This window comes from Pelodiscus sinensis, chromosome 27 (genome assembly GCF_052426305.1).
Source record: "Pelodiscus sinensis isolate ZL-2025 chromosome 27, ASM5242630v1, whole genome shotgun sequence".
Taxonomy (NCBI): domain Eukaryota; kingdom Metazoa; phylum Chordata; order Testudines; family Trionychidae; genus Pelodiscus; species Pelodiscus sinensis.
In genome coordinates this window covers 6,203,274-6,227,780 of record NC_143078.1, presented here as the reverse complement: position 1 = coordinate 6,227,780, position 24,507 = coordinate 6,203,274, and the positions used below count along the sequence as shown (strand labels likewise).

The window sequence follows — 24,507 nt, the reverse complement described above, 5'->3', positions numbered from 1 at the left end:
ATATATGGCCTTAGATATGAATCTCAGATATAAACTGCCCCTGATTTTTGTTTTCCAAAACAAAGTCTGACAGATGAGGCATCTCAAAAGCCAAAACCACACCTTAATTTTTGTCCATCTCTATAAGCAGGGCTCGACAAATTAGGCAATCTACTCGCCCGTGGCGAGTAGATTTTAGCCTGGTGGGGCCGTGCAGCGTGGTCAGCGCATGTGCAGTGCGGTCTGTGCCACTTGGCGAGCCCTGTCTATAAGATACATAAGATGCATTTCAGTCTGTCGTTCATTCAAGCTTAGTATCCATACACATTCATGATGGCTAATGTGCCACATAGATGCTTCTGTGTGCCTCTTGAAGTTTCTAAATAGCCTTTAATCATAAATGTTTTGTCTTTAGTATACATATAAAAGAGATGGGTTGCTCCATAAGAGTTACACATAGAAATATCTTGGCTGTAAGATAGACATTTTATTCTTGGTTTAGCAAACAGTGCAACTAACTGTGCAATCTGTAGTTCTTCTGCACGATCACTACCTATGACATGAAATACATCCCTTTTGAAGATGGGAATAAGCTAAGAGTTCAGCTGTGCAATATGCAATTTATAGCGGTGTCTATCTTAGCTTGTGCACACCCTGAGTTCCCTTGAGACTTCAGCAATTGGTACTTCACTGTGGGTGGTGGGCAGATGTAATTGGGGGAGCAACATTTTCCATGGAATCCCTGCAAAAACAGAGAGAAAATATTAGCTGCTATTGTTTCTAGCTAATATGAAGTACTTATATGAAAACTGGGCAATGTTAGTAATGGGGCCTGATTTTTCAGAAAACATTAAGCACCCACCCTCTAAAATAGGGGTTGCGGAACCTTTTTTGGTTTGGGGGCTGCTGACCCACAGAAAAATCAGTTGGGTGGGGGCAGCAGGGCCTGGATTGCCAGCTTAGTCTCCTCCATGCTGGGGGTGGGGAGGAGTCCTGAGCCCCCAGGGGCAGGATCCAGGCAAGCCAGGGACCGCATCTGGCCCCTTAGGTTCCCCACTCCTGCTCCTTTTAAGTTATTTCAAAATGGGCACTCATAATCCAATGAGAATTAGTGGGGTTCTTGGCCTCTGTTCTTACTCTTTTGGACTCTCAAAATGTAAAATGCCTCATTGCTTTCCCCCCCAAAGCCCTAGATTTGATTCCAGAAATTCTCTCTCATATATTAGACATCTCAAACATCATATATATAGTAGCCCAGTGACTGTGAGTCTGTAACGCTGAAATGCTGGCTGTTCCCTCTGGGCGGCCCATGGTGCATCGGGAGTGCGGGGCCCAAATGCTCACTTGCACCGCTTGCTCTCCCGCGGCGGCCCGGCTGAGCGGCGCAGAAGTCAGCCGAGCGCCACGGCGGGAGGGGAAGGGGGGGGCGAGGCAGTGACGTGCGGCGTGACAGCAGCTCCAGGCCCTACCCCCTGGCCGTGAATGTCACTGCCCCCCTTCGCCTCTCGCTGTGGTGCTCAGCTGACTTCTGCACCGCTCAGCCAGGCCACCGCATGGGAGCAAGTGGCACAAGCGACCGTTTGGGTTCCACGGCCCCCCGAATGAGAGGCAGGAGGGGGAGGAGAAGAGAAAGAGAGAGACAGAGAAAGAGAGGCAGGAGATGGAGGAGAGCTTGGGGAGGGAAGGCAGTAGGAGGAGGAGGAGAGAGAGAGAGAGAGACCGGAGGCTCAGGAGAGAAAACTGACATGAAGGAAAGATCTGAAAATCCTGTTTTATGACGGGCTAATTGTCTAGTTTTTAATAAAAGTCCCTTGTAAAAACATTGTATCATTCTAAAGTAAGGGGCCACATACCATAGTAATTTGTAAATTTTTGTTCAAGGTTATGTTACTATATGCAGCATTATACAAGAATAATATAAGAATAATAACAAGGACAAAGAAACAGCAGCACAAGGACTGTCATCACAACTGGAAGAAATTGCAGTTCACTGGTTGATGAGCTGGAAAAATAAAGCATCGGGATTAAATGGGATTGAGTGGCAGGGATTGTACACACAAAGTGCTTTAGCACAGCCTGTGTTTGCATTCAGTGCATCTGTTTTCTGCAGTTTGAAGAGTGAAACAAAAAAGTGGTAAACTCTCCACCTGATTCAAAGGAGAACAGTCCACAAGATCAATTAGAGGCTATGTCATAAGAGCTGGAGTTTGATTCGGAGGTGCAGCTGCATATATGCAGTCTAATGAAAAATTGTGTATTCTGTGGACCAAATATTCTGCTGGAATAAGTGGTACAACTCTTTTGGGTGTTTCACCTATTTACACTAGCAGGGAATTTACAACATGTCATCAAATCATTGTAAATTTCTTCCTGTTTTGGCTGTTGCTGAATGCAGACTTGTAAATTTTACTGATATCAAATGCCACAAAATGGGGCTCTCTTAAGCTTTTCCCAATGTCCCAGTTGCTTCCTACAGGAGTTCCTTACCCAAGGCCACTAATATTCGGACAGATCCCCGACTGTTTATCTTCTTAGAAAAACTGAGAGGTTTTCATCTAGGCCACCCGGATCTTTCATAAGTGGTGAAGAATGCTCTGCACACATGGAACAGAAGAGAATGGCATGATTGCAACATCAGGAACAAAAAAGCCTTCTGTCTAGCCCTTTGATAGGTCATGAGAAATCAAATACTTTCAAATGGCTGCACACGAGGAAAAGCTCAAACTCATTCGCTTTGAGTAAACAAACCACCAATAATTTTATAAACTGAACAAGGAGTCTGATCCAAAGTCTGTTAAAGCCAATGGCTTAAAGCCATGGAATTAGGTAAAGGAATCAGGGAGCCTTTTTTGTTATATTTAGGATATAAAATTATATTCTTTGACCAGCACTGTGAGTGCAGACACCTAGGGTGTGTCTAGACTACGGGGTTTTCTTGACAAAAATGGACTTTTGTCGACAAAACTATACCTACATCTACACTGACGCTGAGTTCTCTCGACATAACGTCGACAGAACTCAGCAGTTTTGTCGACGACTGTAAACCTCATTCTATGAGGAATAACACCTTTTTGTCAACAGAGTTCTGTCGACAGAAGGCGTTATTGCATCTACACTGTCCTTTGCATCTACACTGTCCTGTCGACAAAGCGGCTTGCTTTGTCGACAGAACTGGATGTAGTCTAGACGCTCTTTGTCGACAGAAGCTTGGAGTCTAGACGTACCCCTACTGCCTATACTGTATGAGTACAACTATAGGATATTCTCTGGCAAACCCTCAGCATAGAACTTCCATTACTCTGATCCTTCCAGGAGAATATTACCCTTAGATATACTGATTGGCTAGAAGCAGAAGTTAGACACTCACAACTTAGTATGGGACTCCACATACATGGTGCTACAGAAAATTCTAAACTAACTAGAGGGATACTAAGATTGGGACAAAGAGTTTGCGCAAATCCATTCAGCTCCCACTGAAACTGATGGGATTAGGGTCCAGTCAAAATCTCAGCCTAACTGTTAAATATGGGGATGCATTAATGCTCAGAAATGGAATCAGGCAAAAAGTAGAATCAATTACATGATTTTCAAGGTGGTAAACAAATGTAAGTTTTTGATATGTCAATGAAAACTTCTTACAAGAAAAGGTTACTTTAGGGTTGGGCTTTTTCCAACTCACATAGGGTATGTCTACACTACCCTCCTAGTTCGAACTAGGAGGGTAATGTATGCATACCGCACTTGCTAATGAAGCCCGGGATTTGAATTTCCCGGGCTTCATTAGCTTAAGCGGGGAGCCGCCATTTTTAAATCCCCGCTGCTTCGAACCCCGTGTAGCACGGCTACACGGGGCTCGAACTAGGTAGTTCGGACTAGGGTGCCTATTCCGAACTACCGGTACACCTCGTTTCATGAGGAGTAACGGTAGTTCGGAATAGGACCCTAGTCCGAACTACCTAGTTCAAGCCCCGTGTAGCCGCGCTACACGGGGTTCGAAGCAGCGGGGATTTAAAAATGGCGGCTCCCCGCTTATGCTAATGAAGCCCGGGAAATTCAAATCCCGGGCTTCATTAGCAAGTGCGGTATGCATACATTACCCTCCTAGTTCGAACTAGGAGGGTAGTGTAGACATACCCTTAGGGAGTGGTCAATGGTTTTTTTAAAAACCTGAAATCTCAATGAAAAACTTCTTGCCATGTTTTGGGGGTGGGTCTTTGCTTCCGCATCTCTCCCTGGCTCTTACTGACAGTGCCATTTATACAGACTTTAGTTTCGTTTAACTCTTCTCTAACCCGGGAGACGATATTGGTAGCCCAGAATCCAGAACATGTGTTTACCTTTGTCATCGCCCATCTTAGGTTTATATGGCTTTGCTAGATCCATGTTTTCCTCCAGCATTTGCTCGTCTAAGAACTTTAAATCAGTCAAGTTTACTGTTGCTTCAAGGTTTTTAATAGAACGTCTGTTCAGCTCTTTAAAAAAAGATACAAAGACAAACTCTCATTGATTTCAATAGGCATATGTTCAGGCCTGTAGTTTCTTGTTGTTTTTCTTTGTTATTGAGTAAGAGAACCCTGCTAGACACTTTATTCATTAAAACTCTCTTTCAGTTTCTAAAATCTCAAATTTCATATAATGTATTCTTCAGTGAGATTTAACAGCATTTTCATTTCACCAGCATGATTTTTTTTTTTTTAGTAAATCTGTGTACCATTCGGAAAAGAGCTGGCATGCTAGGAGTTTGTATGGAACAGCAAGTCTTGAGATCCTGATCCTGCACCATAAAAGCCAAGGGGATCTTTTTGTCACCGACTCCAATACACAAAGAGCAGGTTCTGCTTTGTTTGAGTGTCCTTTACTTTTGTTCTTTCTTATTTCTGATCTAAAGTAAAGTTTTCATATAGGTAACTTCACTGTGTAGGTGTCTGCTTTTTCAGGCTACGTTGAACTGTGTACAAAATGCCCGTCTGTGTAGAAGGCAGTTTGGAGAGATTTAGAGGGGTTGTGTGCGGAAAACAAAGACACATGGCTAAACACAACATGAAAACCACCAGCAGAGGGTTGCTACTCTGACTTACCCTTCTTCTTTTGACGCTTTACTTTAATAAAGATAAGAATAATAACAAGGACAAGAAACAGCAGCACAAGGACTGTCATCACAATTGGAAGAAATTGCAGTTCACTGGTTGATGAGCTGGAAAAATAAAGCATCGAGATTAGCTGGGATTGAGTGACAGGGATTGTACACAGCCTGTGTTTGCATTCAGTGCATCTGTTTTCTGCAGTTTGAAGAGTGAAACAAAAAAGTGGTAAACTCTCCACCTGATTCAAAGGAGAACAGTCCACAAGATCAATTAGAGGCTACGTCATAAGAGCTGGAGTTTGATTCGGATGTGTAGCTGCTTATGACTGTGCCCCAAAACTCAATGGAATTTGCAAATTCAACTCTATTCAATCCTAAATTGATAAGGATCTCAACTGGTTAATGCATTACTAACTCAATTTCCCCTCCCTGGATATTCACATCTCCACACCAAATGATATGAATGACCCAATTCCACCCTGACTTGATTAGCTTCATTAATACAAGACACTTTTTCCTTCCTTGTATATACCCCTCCTTCTGTAACTTTCACTCCAATTCATCTGGGCTGTGTCCAGACTCCATGCCTCCGTCGACGGAGGCATGTAGATTAGCCAGCTCGGAAGAGGGAAATGAAGCCGCGATTAAAATAATCGCGGCTTCATTTAAATTTAAATGGCTGCCCCGATCTGCCGATCAGCTGTTTGTCGGCAGATCGGGAGAGTCTGGACGCGATGCCCCGACAAAGAAGCCTTTCTTCATCGACACAGGTAAGCCTCGTGAAACCAGGTTTACCTGTGTCGATGAAGAAAGGCTTCTTTGTCGGGGCATCGCGTCCAGACTCTCCCGATCTGCCGACAAACAGCTGATCGGCAGATCGGGGCAGCCATTTAAATTTAAATGAAGCCGCGATTATTTTAATCGCGGCTTCATTTCCCTCTTCCGAGCTGGCTAATCTACATGCCTCCGTCGACGGAGGCATGGAGTCTGGACACAGCCCTGGTCTGCTGGGGCCAGTTTAAAAGGCTTCCTCTCAGGAAAGAAAAAGCCACGGGCTGAGAGGAAGAAGGGCGCTGGTGGAGAACTGAGGTCTGCAAGGAGGGAAGTGTGCCAGGAAGAAGGCTGCAAAACTGAAACACTGCCAGGTGCTACTGCCTTGGAGTACCTGGGTTGGAACCCAGAGTAGTGGGTAGGCCCAGATTCCTCCCAACTCTTCCCCATGCCACTAGAGTCTGCACCTGATGGGGGAGACCAAGACTACGGAGGGGCTTTGCCCCAGTCCTTGGCAGGGCTGGCCTTACCATGAGGCAAACTGAGGCGGCTGCCTAGACTGTGGGGGAGGGGGAGACGCCACTAGGACCCTGAGTGTAGACAATTGTCTCTGCTGCTGGTGCAGATGTCTTCTCTCTGCTCTAGATGCACAGAGATGGGGGAGTGCGGTGCTGGAGGAGGGAGGGCACAAGAGACATAACAGGCAGGCAGGAGAAAAGGGGCATGGGGGTATCATTTGAGCTCAAGTGCTAAAATGTGGGCCGGCCCTGGTCCTTGGACTTGCCTATGATGAGGCTGGCTCAGTAGGCTGTGACCCGTGCCTCTAGTAAAGGACAAGAGGTTGTGTGGAGGGTCACAGGGAGCCTCTGAGGCGAACTGTATCTGCCTAGAAGCACAAGACCCCCCAGGGCACGTCCATAGCTTTTCCCACAATCATTAGCCACTCTGATCTTAGACTCATAGACTCATAGACTTTAAGGTCAGAAGGGACCATTATGATCATCTAGTCTGACCCCCTGCACAATTGCCTCATTCCTTTTGGCTACTCCATTTGTAATATTACCATAGATTTTTCTCCATTGTGAACCCCCAAAGCTCCTTATAAACAGGTCAACAAAGCTATAGGAGGCATCAGGGAACAGCTGCTCATAGCCACATTACGCAACCAGTTTAGGACAGGAAGTGAAGAAAAACATTTGCGCCCAGTTAAAATTATTGGGAAGCAGAAATATGGTCTGGGCAGCACTGAGGGCTAACTGGTACCAGCCCCGCCCCTTCTGCCTGAGGCCCCACCCCTCATGGGAGTGTGGAGCCAGCCCTCCCCCCACACACCTTGCCTGGGAGCCCAAGGAGCTGATGGCTCTCTTGGGCGTTGCTTCAGGAGCTGATGTTTCTCTTTTCTGTGTATGAACAGTTTTAAATGAATGGAAATAAAATAATCTGACTAGACTTGTAAGCTGACCCCGGCAATGATGATTGGGGAAGACATGTTCATTAACGTACCTGACATGGACTGCATTGCTAACGGTTGCAAATTTGGCATCTGACGTTTTTTCCAATATTCCCTCTGTGACTGTGCTCATGGGATATGTCTGATCTATGACACTGACATGATTGGGGATTCTGGAGATAGCAGATGTTGGTGATGCTGTGCTCCCAGATGCAGATGTTACCGTCCCAGATGTTGGTGATGCTGTGCTCCCAGATGCAGATGTTACTGGCCCAGATGTTGGTGATGCTATGCGCCCAGATGCAGATGTTACTGGCCCAGATGTTGGTGATGCTATGCGCCCAGATGTTGGTGATGCTGTGCGCCCAGATGCAGATGTTACTGGCCCAGATGTTGGTGATGCTGTGCGCCCAGATGCAGATGTTGATGCTGTGTGCCCAGATGCAGATGTTACCGGCCCAGATGGTGGTGATGCTGTGCGCCCAGATGCAGATGTTGATGCTGTGTGCCCAGATGCAGATGTTACTGGCCCAGATGGTGGTGATGCTGTGCGATCAGATGCAGATGTTACTGGCCTAGATGGTGGTGATGCTGTGCGCCCAGATGCCGATGTTACCGGCCCAGATGGTGGTGATGCTGTGCACCCAGATGCAGATCTTGATGCTGTGTGCCCAGATGCAGATGTTACCAGCCCAGATGGTGGAAATCCTGTGCGCCCAGATGCAGATGTTATCGGCCCAGATGGTGGTGATACTGTGCGCCCAGATGCAAATGTTCTCGGCCCTAGAGAAGAGCATGATTGTAACGAAGAAAATACATTATTTCGGGGCTTGAATACTTACCCTCTGCAGGTCTGGCAATTTTTACCAGTGAATTAAACAAGGCATCCTTCCTGATAGCATCTCTCCACCTCTTTCATTTCATCTTGCACTCTGTGTCATGGGTAAACATGCAGCACAAAAGGGACCATGTCTTTTTCACGGATGCCTTTGACTTTACATAATATGATGTATGAGTATTAATGGAAACCCACGATCATTTTTGGCAAGTCAGACACTTTTGCTAATGGTCGCTATTTCTGCCTTGCACACTCTGGAAACTGCACGCACACATAAACCGCTGACTGTGCAGACATGCAAAATAGACAGTGGATCCCTGTTGCTGCAGTAGTGACTCCATTATTCGTTGTTGGAGGGTTTTCTGCTATAGGGCTCAATATCTAAATGCTGGGGAACATCAGTGTTTATTTCTAAATACAAGATCTAAAGACTGGAAAATATATTTTTTTCTGACAAAGCTTGTGCCTTAAATTGGTGTTTGGCGGTGAATAACCTAACTATCTGAACCAATTGGGTAATTGTTAAAAAATTGAGGTTGAGAAGTTTGACAGGCGCTCTTCAAGGCACGTAGCACAGTGGAGCCTACGAGGCCCTACAATAACATGCAAAGTAAATAATAACAATCATTAGAGAGCTTTTCAAAGGCATAAAGCTGAAATGGGGAACCTAAGGCCCAGAGGCAGCCTCTGGCTTGCTTGGATCTGCCCCCAAGGCTCAGGGCTGTCCCCCTCATACCCCCCACCCCCCAGCATTTTTTTTTTTTGCTTGTGCCTGACTGATTTTTTTCTGTGGGTCAGTGGCTCCCAACCTAAAAAAGTTTCCCTATTCCTGAACTATAGGTAAGGATCCAGCTTCCATTAAAGCCGATGGGAATTGGGCACCAAATTTCAATCTGTGCATTTGAAAATCTCCCTCATCGTCTCGATTTTACCAGACATCTCCAGTTCTGTCCTTTCTATTCTGTGATGAGACTTAAGGAGAACAGAGCTTACTGCTCAACGCAATGACTTTTCTTATCACCTGTGGCTGGGAGGGACACATGGGCTATGATAGAGCAGAATAGCAGAGCATGAAAGGAAGGGGTATTAATCCCGATGGGCTAAGTCCCTCAAATCACTTACTTTTTTGAATGTGTAACTTCATGGAGGAGGTTTGCTCTGTCTCTCCATCTTTAGCTCCGCACCAGTACCATCCTGCATCCACTTCTTCCAGTTGGCTCATCACCACCGTGAAAGTCCCATTTTCCTGGTTGTCGCTGATGATCTGAATTCTTCCTTGATGTGCCTCCTTTATGAATCCACTGGTATCAACCATAAGGGAACACCCAACTTCCGTCCACCTGCACCAGTATTTTATCTCATAATTCCTTTGTGGATTGTAGTGGCACTTGGCAGACACCCAGCCTCCTTCTGCTCCACTCAGGAACTTGAGTGCTCCAGGAATGGTTGACTCTATAGGTGGAGAATATACCAGCTTAGCCTTACAGACTCTTTAAATGATGCTGCTTTGAAGTCCCTACAAACACATGTTGGGTTTTGGGGGGAATACTGTTTGCAAACCTCAGCACTTTCTAAAAAATAACGGCTCTTTCTTTCTAGACTCACCTTTAGTCACTTGCAGATCGATGGTTCTTGCATTTCCAGGGTGCCCAAGCATGGCTACCCCACACTTATACAGTCCAGAGTCCTCCATCTTTAGTCTGTTTATCAAGATTTTGAACGTGCCAGAGCTTTCTTCAGAGGTTATAGAGATCCTTCCCTCGTAATTCCTGCCCACGTAACCAGTAGAGTCCGCTATGACAGTACAGCCAGTTTTTCCCAGTTTGCACCAGTATTTCCTTCCACTATCTGTGATGTTTTCAGATTGGCAATGTATTGTCACTGATCCTCTGAGCTCCCCAAGTACCAGGTCTGGTGATTTGGGCACATTAGAACCTGTTTGAATAGAACATACTAGAACAACTTAATGCAACTCCTATTGGACCAGTTGTCTTTTTCTATTTCCTAACAGCTATTTCAGTAAAATCTGATGTTTGGAAAGTGAATAACAGGTCTTTACTAAGGGGATGGGGAGGTATGAATGAGACATCACAGTTGTTGCAACAACCACTGTTTTGGATTGAAATGCTCGTTAGTCAACATTTAGGCCTTGTCCATGGGTGGTGGGTAAACGTAGGTCCTTCTGCCGTAGGACCTGTCCCTCAGAGGACTCAAGCCCACCCACCACTGCAGGGGGATACCCCCAACCCCACCCTTTCTGCCTCCGGCCTCCCACAGGAGCATCCCTGCCCTGGAGCATGGGGAGGGAACATTGCCCCGGCCTCCTCAGCCTCAGTGTGGCTGAAGCCCGGGAGCCATGCTGAAGCTGTGGACAGAGTGTGGGCAGGGCCATGCCTCCCAGCTTGGGAAGGCAATGCCTTCCCCCACCTCTTATACTCGCTGACCATGGCCTTGTCTATACTTACTCAGAGATTGACACACTGGAGATCCATCTTCCAGGGTTTGATTTATCAGGTCTAGTAAGGACGCGCTAAATCAAATGCCGATGGCACCCCCATGAACCCCAGTACTTCACAGGGTTGCGAGGAGCAAGGGAAGTCAATGGGAAAGTTTCTCCCATCGACCTCCCACAACGGGGATGCTACAGATATTCAGCTTAGGGTATTTCAACTCCAGCCACACTATTCACATAGTTGGAGTTGTGTATCTTAGGTCGACATTCTCCCGTAGTGTAGACCTGGCCTCAGAATAGTGGTTCCAAATGACTCACTGTAACTGTGGCACCAGAATATTACAAAGCTGGTTTTGCAGGCTCAGAAGAGAGCTCTACCTTTTGCAATCAGCCTGTTGTGAAAACCCCCAGCTACTATACCTTCCAAAACTGTCAGATTTACGCTGACAAATAAGACGTTGTTATTTCTGCCAATGCCACATCTGTAAGTCCCAGTGTCTTTCTGCTCCAGCTGTGTCATTTGCACTGTGAATGTGCCATTTTTAGGGAAGTCTGTGATGGATGCTCTCTCTTTGTGATCTGTAGAGGTGAAAGGGCTCGTAGAAATGATGGAGTTGCAAACACTTCTGGGTCCTGATATTTTACACCAATATTTTCTGCTATATCTGTTGGCTTTAATGGTTGGATAGATACATTTGATGGTGACCGATCCTCCAACTTCACCTATCAATAGCCTTGGTCCATATAAGGCACTTGACACTGTGTTTAAAAAAAAATGTAGAACATGGATTAGCCAAATAGAGGACCAGAACCTCAACAGCATGGAAGGCATGGGCATCTTACTGATTTTCACCTGCCAAAGATCTTGCCCACAAAATGTAATATTTATTCTGCATAAGGTATAAGTTACTGTAGATCAGACCCAGGTCTCTCAAATCCCGTGTTTTTTGCACTGTGCTTGGATAAAGCCCTTTGTTTGCATTGTGAATCAGCACAGAGAGAGAAACTTTGAGCTCCTACTCTGTTACAGCACAGTCCTGAGCCAAGTAAAACTCCTATTAATGCCAACAGGGATTTTGCCTGAGTTTAAAAGCAGAATGATGCATGCAGTATTTTGGCCATGCAGATTATGGGCTCTATTTAGTGACAAGCAAATCCCAAAATAATCAGAAATACATAGTGCCGACAGGAGCTGTTGTCTTGCAGGCCATGCATTCATTGGCATCTATATCAAATGCTTCCAAAAATACTCATGGCAGTAGTAGCATTTTACACCTACTTTGCAAATGCATTTTCCCAAGGACTTGTGGGCTTTTTAGTCAGGCCACAAATGGAGACACTCTTACCCCACATCTTGGGTTGTCATTTTACACTAGTGTAACATGGGTGTAAAACACGAGCCTTCTGATCTGAAAAGCTTTTCATATTCCTCTGCTCTCACTTTGCACTGATATTAATGGCAGCACAAAGTGCAGGGCAGTGGAGAATAAGGCATTTAACGCTAAAAGCACTTTAATTTTCACAACACCCCTGTTTGAGAGACAAGAAGGAGGTAATATCTTAAGGTATGTCTGGACTACAGGGTTTTGTCGACAGAAGTTTTGTCGACAGATACTGTCGACAAAGCTTCTGTCAACAAAGATCATCTAGACTACATCCAGTTCTGTCGACAAAGCAAGCCACTTTGTCAACAAAACAGTGTGGACGCAAAGGACAGTGTAGATGCAATAATGCCTTCTGTCGACAGAACTCTGTCGACAAAAGGCGTTATTCCTCGTATAATGAGGTTTACATACGTCGACAAAACTGCTGAGTTTTGTCGACGTTATGTCAACATAACTCAAAGGCAGTGTGGATGCAGGTATAGTTTTGTTGACAAAAGTCCACTTTTGTCAACAAAACCCTGTAGTCTAGACACACCCTTATATAGGATTAACTTCTTCAGAGATCTGTCTAATTTAAAAGCTTGTCTCTCATCAACAGAATTTGGTCCAATAAAAGGTACTGCATTTCCCACCTTTTCTTTCTAATATTCTGGGTCTGACAAGTCTATAACAAGACTGCTTACACCACTCCTGTTGGACGGATGTGTGTGTCTTCTAGCCATTGTGCAGATAGGGCCATAATGCTCCAGCTGCTCCATGTAAGGAGGGATGTTCCTTCATTTTAAAGCCAGATTTACCTTTGTCCCCTGCAAGTGTGGTGTACTCTCACTTTTATTATGGTGACTTGCATGAGGAATGTGGTTCCCAGCTACTCACCTTGTAGCAAAGTCAATAAAACAATGAAGACAGCCATGTGTAATCTCCAAAAATGTTCACAAGGCAGACATCTGAACTGGACTTTGGCTGTTGAACTCAAGATGCTCTTTCAAATTCAGGCACCAAATCTGCAGTACTGATTTCGTTTTTCCTTTTACCTGTCATCAGACATAAAAAAAATAAAAATGCAATGCTGGGATTTTCCAGGGTCTGGAAACAAGACACCAAAACTGCACAGAAATTTCATCTAACTCCTGGTGCTTTGAAAATCCGAGCCAGCGTGAAATTTCTCAGCTCCAATGGGATGATATCTGTTGAAGACAATAGGGCCTTTGTGCTTCGCTGTAAGGATCTTAGAGCCTTTTGCATCGAGAAGCAACTTGCCCAAAATCACAGTCATTTGCAGAGTTGGGTCTAGAACCCGACTGTCCTGCCTATCTCTCTGCTAGCTCCTGGACACCTGTGCGTCCACATTGCCACCTGATAGCTTTAGTGAAGTAGCGGACGACAGCCTAAGAGTCCCACAGATCCAACTACCACCGGATGTCTTATTTGCAGCAGTCATAACAGGTGGAGCCAGCCATGTTCCATCACTGATGCAAGCATGCTATTTTAGGCTTAGGGAAAACACAGCAGCGTTATTCTGGAATAACTAATGTTATTCCGAAATAACATAATGCATGTCTACACTACAAGCCTTTATTTCAAAATAATGTCAAGCTGGAGGACTTCTTACTCCAACTCATGGTAACCCTCATTTCACAAGCAGTAAGGGAAATCAAAGGAAGAGTGTTCTTCCTTCGACTTCCTGCCGTGTAGGCAGTGCCAAAAGCCGAATTAAGCTACGTCCACTTCAGCTATGCAATTGACATAGCTGAAGTGGTGTTGCTGAATTCAACTTTAGCCCTGCTGTGTAGACGTAACCTTGGTGACCCTGCCGCTAGTAGGCTGCCTGGCTTGCAGCTGCAACAAACCCCATTACATGCTCCTGTTCTCTTATCTTGTTCCTAGTTCCTGATGCCCACTCTTGTTCCCTCGTTCTGCACCGGACCCCTGGCTCTCTTTCTGTTCTGTCGAAGTGAGTCTCAGACTCAGCAAATGTACGGAGAGTAGTTTATTTGCAATGCTAGCGAAAACCCACCGCAGTGTGTTTTATCTCAAGATACAGTTGTAATTCTTTTTATAGTAGCAAGCTGCATAACAAACTATCACTCGGTGCATGTTTGTTACTGGGCAAGCTTTTTGCATGATAAAATATTTCACTTTCCTCATACTTTCAGACTACGTGACCTTCTTGCTTGCATGAAGTGGCAGCTATTTTACAAGATGGAGTCCAAAGTTCCACTAACCCAACTTTATCAGGTTCATGTGGCTCCAACCCAGCGCATTGGTCTCAGCTGCAACCTGACCTGATAACCTGAAATCGGTATGTATTGCTGCTTCTGGTATTGACCCTGTAAACTGAATTGGGAACCCTGGTCTCCAGTCCTCTCCAGTGTGGGCCTTGACCTGTGCCTCTGTAGCTGAGATCCTGGCAGAGTCCTACTCTGTAATCACTAGACCAGATTCTATTCAGAAAATAAATACACTTTGTTATTTGTACAGTGATGTAAGTGGACAATATACAAATTATATCAACCAGGAACTAATGTTCCCTCGAATCTTTTCTCTCGAGGTGCAGACTTTTCCCACTCGTCTGCAGAATAAATTTATGTGCACCACGGAATGTGGGACTGTGCACCATGAGTAGAAACAAAAAAGCTAGCTGTGGGCACACTGCTAATGAGTGGGGCAGCATTTGAATATCTCCTGGGTGACTGCACAAGTGCACGGCTTACAGGGACCACTGCCAGGGAACATTGCAGTGGATTTACAAAATGAGGGCAGGACAAACATCAGCCAAACAAATGTAACATGGTGGTATAGAATCACTGGGTTTCCAGTATTGTTCTGGATGCAAGAGATGGGGCCTGTTGACAATTGAACAATAATAATGCCTGGCCCTTATACAGGGATGTTCATCCAGAAAGTGACAAAGGAGGTTGGTATCGTTGTTCCCATTTTCCAGAGGGGGAAACTGAGGCACAGCCAGCCGGTCAGTGGTAGAGCCAGTCCTAGCACCCAGACCTCATGAGTCTCAGTGCTAAAACCACTTGGCTACATTGCAACAGAAGGCTATTTTAGGACAGAAAGCGAGCACAGTGAGAGAGAAGAACTGTCTGAATGTGTATGATCCTGACACTGAATGATGCTCAGTTTCTCCGAGAAGCACAAATCTGCCTAAATAAGGGCTCTCATTGGCCTTTCTGAGTCCTCGAGCAACCAAAGCTGAAGAGAAATTTAAGATTTTTATCAGCTCAGCAAACTCTCCCAGAAAGTGCAGGTGGTGTTCTGGGATTTCCCAAAAGTACCATATTAAGAGGAGATTGTCCACATCAAGGGGAGAACTGTATTTATGATCTGCAAACAAAAAAGACTCTCTTCCTCTCCTTCGCTTCTTGTTGGAACTTTTTGGACAGCTCTGCTGCCAATTTCAGCTCTGAATGGAGACACTGTTTCTTAGTCCAGCTCCTTGCAGACAGCATTTAGTTACTTCCCCACTCAAGTTAAAAATTCACTTTTGGTCATGTCGGTGTTTTGTTCTGAACAGGCTTTTGTTCTAACCATTCTTAACTCAGGAGTTGCTCAATCAGTGTGGTTAAAAACATAGCTCCCTAAAAGCGCACAGTGGAGGGGAACATTGTAGTTGCGAGGTTACTGGGGTCACCTCAAAGCATTTCTGGAGGCAAGAAAAGGGAAATGAAAAGATTAAGAAATCTTTTGGTTGAAATCAACATGGGTTTGGGCTACTGCAAAGCTATTTAATCACTTTTGTAAAGCAGTTGTCATGAAAAGTTCTACATAAAGGTTCATGGATTTTCTTATAGTTCATGGCAGGTCGTTGCTTGTGGCCCAGACATGTCTCTCAATGGCATATTGGAGCCATAAAGGAATAGTATAGGACTGACACCGAACACTGCAGTGAAATGGTGAAATATTAGCATAACTCTTTATAGAATGGGAAACAGAGGCGCGGAGAAGTTAAAGTGACTTGCCTAGAGCCTGCTGCAGAGTAGAGCATGGAACCCAAGAACTGTGACTCCCAATTCCGTGCTCCAACCATTAGATTTTACTGCCCCTTTGCATGTGCCATTTCCTCCAACAACCAATGTTAGGGAGGGTGGAAGTTCAAATGCAGGCAGATTTGAAATACGTCTGTTAGCTTTTCTTAGCTAAATTCAGAAGAAATCCAGCAGCCACATTTGCCTCTTCCTCCCCTGAGATCCTTAGGGAGAAAGAGAGCAGGATGAGGGGAAGACAATGATGGGATTCAGCAAAAACCTTGTGTCTAAACACCACCGCACTTGGAAAAGCCAGCCAAGACGTTTGTGTTCTCTTCTCTTTATGACTGTGTGGGCTCCGTCCGGCTCTGTGCTCTCTTCAATAGCATGTGATGGGACATGCTAGAGAGAGTCTGAGCCTGCACACAAGCAGCAGAGCAGGGTCCCTGGCTTATAGGAGAACACAAGGGGCTGGGCACATGGCTACAGAGTAGGATACATGCCCCCACCTAGCCAAGCGGCTCGTATCCTGCCAACGGCAAGAAGTGGCTGTTTGCCATGTGTGTTACTCCTGCTCAATCATGTGAGCTTAGCTCTTGCTACACTACGGTAAACCAATGCACCGTGTGCAAAGGGGCTGCAGAAAAGCACTCTTCTCTTTTCAGGCCACATGCTAAATGGGTTGTGATGAGTCCGAGAGCCCCTTCTGTGCAGTCCATAGGTCTCCAAAGACAGCCACTCATTTCTTTATTTCATTTCATCTCTGTTTCTCCTCTGGGCCAATACTGCCTTCCGTGCAAAGGCAAATAGCCCCAGAGCGAATCTGCCTCCTTTGCATTGCTCCTCTTGAGCTGCCATGTTATTCAACAGCCTCAAAGTCCAACTCCATAGGAGCCACGCAAGGATCACGAGGAGGGGAGCACCAATCTGTATAGGGATGAATCCGACTGGTGAGATTCGTAGGCGTGGGCCATGCAGGGTGTCAAAGCAGATGGTGATCATGGTGCCTTTGGACCATCAAATGTATGTTAACACCCAGCATCAACAGGCTATTTGGTGAGGAAGCGAGAGACCTTTATAAAACCCCAGGAGCCAAATTGTGGGCCAGCTGAATTCGGCTCACATTGACTTCAACAGGACCAGGCCTTAGCTCCTGCAGCCTAATGCCAGACTTTGCAGAGCTACTCTGGCAATGTTAGCACAAAGCGTATTGCAAATAGAGAGAGACCAAGGACACCGAATTCATATCCTGATTTCAAAGGCGTCCAAAGTTCAGCAGGTTGAGATGCAACTTTCTGGTTTGGACCCAGCTGTGACTGAGAATCAGCAGAGAGTTGCTGCAAAATCTTATGAGAGTTGCCACTGGCATTGTATTCGTGCCAATGACGCTGTCATCCTCCGTTTATTAAAGTTCTGATGTGGTACTCGTGGGCACTTCACAATCTGACCACTTAAAATTACACCTTTTCATACTTAATACGCTTATTTCTGGTTTATACTATAACCCTATTTATGTAATTTCTAAGCGGGGTGGGGAGGCTGTGCATACCTCCCGCCCCACTGTGGAAGGAGGCAAACGTTATTTAAGTTTGGGTTTGTACTCCGAGAGGAACTTCTAGGTGTTGTTGTAAGACCCTTGCAGCTGCATTCTCCCAGAGCTCATCTCAGTGTCTGTATCTGTGATGGGGTGTGGCTTTACCTGGATGTTTTGCTGGCAGAGGCTTTAGTGTCTAGCACAGCATGACTAGTTAAAGGGAGGTGGAAAAGGTAGACTCAGTGGTATCTTCAGCATCTCAGATGGCATTTCAGGGGTCCCAAACCATCACAGTGCCCACTGCCATGGCTAATCAATACACAAGTTTAAACTAGTACGGGTCAACAAAATGGGTGACCAAGGAAAAAAATCCTCTTTCTTTGCATAGGCAACCCCTTTGCTACAGGGATGGCAGGTGAATTAGTTAAAAATATTTGGAGATAAGGAAATAGGAAGGAAGATCAGTATAGACGGGATCGAACTAGAGAAGTTCATGTATTTGGGGAGCAACCTGGCTTATCTAGTCTGTAAGAAGGAAATAGCAACTAGACTAGCGAAAGCAAGAGCGAGTCTGAAGGCGATGGATAAGATCTTGAAAAGTAAAGCGATTAGCTTAGAAACAAAGCTGAGCATCTTGAAAATGTGTGTATTTAGCAGCATATTGTATGGATGTGAGACATGGGTGATAACGAAAGATTCAAAGAGAAGGATATTGACATTCGAGAGGAGCAGTTTAGAAAGATCCTAAGAATAGGAGGGATGCAGAAGGTCACCAATGAAGAATTATATCTGAAGATACAGCCGAAGGAGAACCTACTGCAGAAGGTTCTACAACGGAAGTTACAACTCTTCGGGCATATCTGCAGAATGAACGATGAGTGAAAAGTTAAGACCCTGGTATTCGGCATAATGGATGGTTTGAAGAGGAGAGGCAGACCCTACAGAGAATGGGTAGATGATATAGTAGATTGGTGCGGAGCTAGTCTACGGAAACTAAGCCACTCTGCACTGGACAGGGAAAGATGGAAGGAAATAGGGAGGCATCAGACACCAACAGGCGTTGAGTCCATGGTTGTTGATGAATTTTATCCCGTGCCATGATAATCACCACTCTTGGGGTCTGGGAAGAGTGAGGGTCCTTTACCCAAGAGAGGAAGTAAAAGGATACGTTTGCAGGTGGACAGAGAGACGTTACTTATTTTTCCCAACAAAATGGGCACAGGTGTCATGTTACCATCCAAAATAAGCCAATTCTTCTTCGCATTGCAGAGTACCGATTGTTGTGGGAAGTAAGGGTGTGGTGTGTGTGTGTGGGGGGGGGGGGTGCTGCAACATCCCAGTCTTGGTGCCCAGCATGGCCTCCTGAACCAGTCCCAGCTGCCAGCCTGTGCCCAGAAACTCTGCTGCCATCTTGGGTCCCATTTGCCAGCCCCACGGTCCCAGTCCCTGAGTTCTCTGCTGCTGCCCAGGATCCCAGCCACCATCTCCATGCTTGGAGCCTTCACAGCCCGCTCCAGCTGCTGGCTCTGGGGGCTCTGCTACCTCCTAGGGTCCCCACCACTGGCCTCAGACTGGGGCATCTCAGCTGCTCCCATCTGTGGCCCCAGCAAAGGGCGTAAATGGGGTAAGTGTGGCAGGAGGGTGCACGCAGCACCCCCAACCAGAGCCTGTTTTAGGGGCAGGTGGTTGCCCAGGGCTGCCATTTTCAAGGGGCCTCTGACAGAGACGGTCTTAGGGGTGGGCTGTGACCAACCTCCCGAATCCTACCTGGTTTCCCTGGTTACTCTCCGATCCCTTTTTTTTTTGCTTGACAGATTTTTGTCCGGTGTTTTTAAACCATCTGACAACCCTACAGGAGAGCCGGGTGGTCACCTGGGGTCGCCAATTGGTTAGGACCAGCCCTTCTCCCAATGTAAATGCTGTTCCAGCACCAGGGACGTTCAGTAATTCTATATGAAGCTTTGCAAGGGAGCTGACAGTATCAGGGTTAATTTTTAGTAAAATTTTGCAAACTGCATTAAAAATCACTCCCGTGCCGTTACTGAGCTTGTGGTGATTTAGGTGTCTATTTATATCTCTCTGTGGATTGTACACATGTCTGTGGTGTCATCGTTAGTTTCATTTCCATTTCATAGTGAATAACTACAATTAATAATGGCTGGTCAGACCCGAATGTGTAGAGGCGAAATGATGCGCCATGCCAATTTTGTCCTGGGATCTGGAAATAATAACTCATCGAGCTCAACATAAAGTAGATAGCACTTACCATTCTCCCCTAAGAAAATACTCATCCACACAGATTGCCATGAGTTTAACACATTGCTCCAGGAGCAAACTGATTTTACTCACCTTAGGTTAGAGTGAATCTTTAGTGTAGACTTTCTTCTATGCCATATTCCAAGGTGGATTTAGACAGCTGAGGGATCTACCACCTTGCAATCCGGTTAGCGAGTGTTCAGATCTTGATGTTTATGCCAGTTTTTTTATTAATGTTCAAAAGTTACATATGGACCCATTAAAGCTTTTATTCTTCTCACAGCTGGTCCCTTGTAAGAGTTTCCTTTCAAGGCTGCTGTCACAGAGTCTCACCAAGAAAGTATCAGATGTGATAGAATTCGAGTAGCACTGTCAGCATACTGAATATGGAACCCCAAAGCCTCCTCTTATGTATTCAAGTTCCTTTATTCACAAGTGTTAAATGAGGTAATACATTTTTTTTAAAGGAGAAGAAGTTATGATCAGAAATTCCTAGGGTGAAGGAAAGGAATTCCCCTGCTTTCTGGACAACTAGCAAACGTTTTAACACAAAGCAGCCCATTCTGGTCCAAAGCGTGGAGTTAAAGGAAATCGAATATCCTTTTTAGACTGAATGATATGTGACCAACCAAGATTCTAATGTGAAGTTCTTGTGTTAACCTCTTTTAGTGGAACCTTTCTGCATCTTTCCCCTCACCCCAAAAATCGGCAGTTCAAATGAAAGAAAAATGTACTAACTTTCTAAAGTCCACCATTATTATTGTAGTAGCACTTAGGAGCCCCTGTCATGGAACAGGACTCTGCTGTGCTAGAGGGGCTGTATGAAGCTTTTCCCTGCCCCAAAGAGCTCACAATCTAGGTCGAGTGACTCCTTCATTGAAAGCACAGCATGTCTATTGCCTCTTGATCTCACAGACCCTGCATGACAATACAAGTATCTGGAAACAAGTCCCTTATATTGAGCAGTTCTTTCCAGCATTCCTAGCCTCCAGGTGGTGGTTTCCAATTGAAACCAAGGGCAAGCACCTTGCCATTCACAATTGAAACTCTTGGTAAAGTCATGTAATCTCATGCTGAGGAATCTTTAAAGGGATTGTAATGGCACACAGAGCAATACTGAGTGAAATTCGCAAATTGAAGCTAATCAGCCTTTGGGATTTAGCACATTATTGGCTTTGCCTCTCAAGTTTGGTTATAAATTCCATTGACTATTAGAGTCATGAACAACCAGGGTTTATACTATTAATACAAAACTCTCTCCTTTCTCCCTCCCCATGCCAGTCCTTGCTCGGAGCTGCCATGTGCTTACAGATAGTCAGCAATACTGTTGTCTAAATACCAAGGAGACAGAGAAAATCTTTAGTGAGTCTGGGGGAATCTGAGAATGAAGTCCCTGGGACGAATGGTTCCCCATCTGTAAAACCAGAGATACCAGACCTATCTCCCAAGGTGTTGTGGGGATAAATACATAAAAGACATTGAAGTGCTCTGCAAGCTACTGATGAAAAGCACAATATCAAAGCTAGGTGTCGTTTTTTATTATTGGTGGATACTAAGCAAAGTAAAATTCTGTCAAGTGGTCACCAAGCATTTTCTGAGAGCTCTTGGACTGTAGAATCGTCCCTCAAAGCAAGTCCCGGGCATGTATTAGTTTATTCAAAATAAACTATTTGATAAAATGCTATTGGGAAGAATTCTGTAGTGCCAGAGGGATGGGAAAAGGGATGATGCAGCAAGTCTTTTCCAGCTCTACTTTCTATGACTTTACTCAGCCTTTCACAGGCACCCGCAGGCAAAAGGTCGCCCACCTCCACCAATGTATTTGTTCAGATTTCAATAATAATAATTTTAAAAGGCCCAATATCCAAGAGTCTAGGTGTCCTAATAAAATCCCAGTTGCATTAAAATAACCATTTAACTTTGCCAGCCAGCTGCTTACAGAAGCATCTGGTGATGGACAGAGACTGGCGGCAAATCACCATGAGAAAAATCAATGTTCTTCCATCACTTCCATTTAATATGGGAAGTTCAAACCACACAGCCTCAACAACCTCAGATAATTGCCAGAAGCCATGGCAGGTGGGGAGAACTCAAGCATTGCAGGCTAGCCAGTTACAGTTATACTAATGAAAGAAAATTATATTAGAGCATTGCAACAGTGCAACCGATTGCTACATGTCAGGGTTAAGAAACACGAGAAGCAAAGAGCCATGGACTTCATTTGAAAATATCTTTTGCCGGGCTCAGCAACTTAATTTGAATTATGCATATGATTTTTATCATGGTGCATTTTATTTGTGTCTTGTTTGATGGCTTTAATGTTGTTTTGTGGAAAAGGTTCACGTGGCAAAAGGGTGCTATGAAAAGAAAATATATTTAGTTACTTTTAAGTAAAAAAATTAAAAACCAAGCTGGCTGCTACCTCCCTGCACTGACTAAGCCCAGACATTTATAATGCCACGTTAGCATTGTTACTAATGCAATTTGATGCCAATAGTTACATTTTAATGGGTGACTGCAGTTATAGAAAAGATCATACTTATTTCCTACTAGGAATTTAAGATAGAATTAAGAATGAGTCATTCATGTGCACATAAGTTCAAAGTAGTGCTAAATACATTGCCTTAATTAAGAAGGGGGGAAGTAGCTAAAATGTGCATGTACTGGAGATTCTATCACTGGGGATTTTCGTCTGTGATATCTTCAAGGGGAAATGTGGGACTGGAAAAAGTCAACTAGATGTATTGTCAAAACTGCTCCAGAATAAAATGGGGTTCTGGCGCTTTGTATTTTCTTGCAGCTCATAGCAATCGTGTTGTGAGAAATGGCCCAGAATTTATCACACACCAAGTTGACATGATCTATTTATGAGAGGGGTTTGTTCTGCCTTTTTTTTTCTAAGCGGCTAGAAGGGTTCCAAAGGTCCCGATCACGTGTTCTTCTTTTGTGAGGCTCTTTGAACACTGAGTCCATGTTGTTTGCCATTCGGTCTGTGCAGTTCTCTGGAATCCTGAGAGATGAAGGCAAATCTTCATTAAGCAGATTTGTATTCTTTATCAGGTTATGATTCGTTCTACAGCAGCGATAATCTCGATTGCTCCGTGCTGGATCAGCACACTAAACAGCTTTTGAAATTGATTAAACAGCTCGGCAACTACTCACCTTCAGAAGCCATTTATTGCTCCATAAACTGTGAAGCAATAAAGACAATAGAGATTGCCCCATTATTCCCTCATCAAGTTCTGTGCACAGCCCTAGATATGGCATGCACACAAGACAAACCAGAGGAGGCATTTGATAGAACTCTGTAGGACCCACCTAGTCATGGGATCCATCTTAGGAGCTTCTTCCAACATGCTTCTAGGAACCCAACATGGTGGCCGGGTAAGGAACAAGCAGGCCTTTGAGTTCCCCAGGCCAATGGGATACTTTTCAGCCATAGCGCTCTGGAGACTCCATTGTATTATGTGCATGTGGTGCCTTCGGCTAGTGCAAATAAAGAGTAATCTCCCCTCCTACCACCCAGGTCACTAGAAGTTAATGGAGTTAATCTATCTGAAAGGAGAATCACATGCATGTTATTCCCTTCTTAAATTAGTGCTGAGTTGTCAACCCTAGAGGGTCAGGTTCCCTGTCTGTCCCTACAGCTGGCACAGCACAGACAAGTAACCCAGAATGCAAGGAAAAGCATCTGTGAAGGGAGGGAATATGCTAAATGGATGATCAAAACCAAGAGGCAAATCCTCAGGCCGTTGTTGATCCTGACTATTGTTCCCTCTATTTTTTTTTCTATCCATATGCGGAATAAATTTATGGGCACCCAGGCATGTGTGGATGTGCACTACCAATAGAAACACATGCTGCCAGAGGCAGTCTCTGCTGGGTGGCTGCCCAAGTGCTCAGCTTACAGGAAACATGGGCTCTGACTCAGGTGAACTCCTGAATCTTCAATGGGAGCCTCGACTGAGCACGTAGGCAACCAAGCAGTTTGCCCCACTGGAATTAGCATGAGTGAACAGCTCAGTTCACTTCTTGCCCACGCTCTGGGAAGTGCAGGATGCTCTGTGTAATAGAGAGTTTCAGTCTTGCTCAGTCTAGTTTTAAAACCCTGGGGAATTGGAATCTCTACCATTTCCCTTAGGAATCTCGTCCGCACTCGGACAGATGTTTCAGAGTAAGATTTGTGCCTCTGCCTGCCCTTATTTTGAGGGTTTAAGAGGGGCTTGGGCTTTTATGCTCACTCTCTGCTGCTGGGGGATTTCCTCGGCTTTTAGGGATTATGTCCCAATACTCACCTTGAAATATCTTTGTCTTAATTTCGCTCTATGGCACCTAGCTCTTGGGAGGATAAGCACATCCCAATCACCTTGGGGTTTACACTTTCTTGTCTATGTTCTTCGCCCGCCCTCTGACAATGAAGCCCCTTTAAGGTCTCAAACTGGTAGTCACCTCTTAGCGTCTGACTAATCATATGCGATATAAATGCGTCCTATTTGTATTAGCCCATACAATAGCCAATAATCTGTGAGTGGCTCTCTATCATAAGCAATTGGTACCTACGGGAGAGAGGGGGTGCAGTGAGGGGTGCAGAAGAACAGGAAGGGGGCATGAGAGGACACCCTATTTAGCAATTGAAGTTTTGGCAGGGGCACAGGGAGGCAGTGCACACTCACACACACAATTTAGCAATTGAAGTTTTGGCTGGGGCACCCCCCCCCCCCGTTTTCCATGCACTACCAATGCCCTGGGGCAGACCCAGAGAACATCTGGGAGCTGAACATA

General features: G+C 45.1%; 1 protein-coding gene across 1 annotated transcript; it reads right to left on the bottom strand.

The window, feature by feature from the left end:
* Window positions 1–253: 253 nt before the first annotated feature.
* On the bottom strand, window positions 254–20,138 carry LOC112543741 (uncharacterized). The gene is made up of 10 exons (XM_025178564.3): window positions 19,819–20,138; window positions 12,835–12,992; window positions 10,994–11,332; window positions 9,727–10,056; window positions 9,244–9,573; window positions 7,337–8,066; window positions 5,058–5,173; window positions 4,317–4,451; window positions 2,467–2,573; window positions 254–721 (listed from the first exon to the last, which is right to left on the bottom strand). Exons 2-9 carry the CDS (start codon window positions 12,869–12,871, stop codon window positions 2,503–2,505), a joined length of 2,088 nt encoding a protein of 695 aa, XP_025034349.3. The 5' UTR covers window positions 12,872–12,992; window positions 19,819–20,138; the 3' UTR covers window positions 254–721; window positions 2,467–2,502.
* Between the last annotated feature and the right edge of the window lie 4,369 nt (window positions 20,139–24,507).

Excerpts from the sequence above, each read along its gene's own strand:
- LOC112543741 (XM_025178564.3), bottom strand. The coding sequence starts at position 12,871 with ATGGCTGTCTTCATTGTTTTATTGACTTTGCTACAAG. Across the intron at positions 9,574-9,726 it reads CGATCTGCAAGTGACTAAAG|AGTCAACCATTCCTGGAGCA; the intron begins GTGAGTCTAGAA and ends CTCCACCTATAG. Across the intron at positions 2,574-4,316 it reads TAAGATGGGCGATGACAAAG|AGCATTCTTCACCACTTATG; the intron begins GTAAACACATGT and ends CCATGTGTGCAG.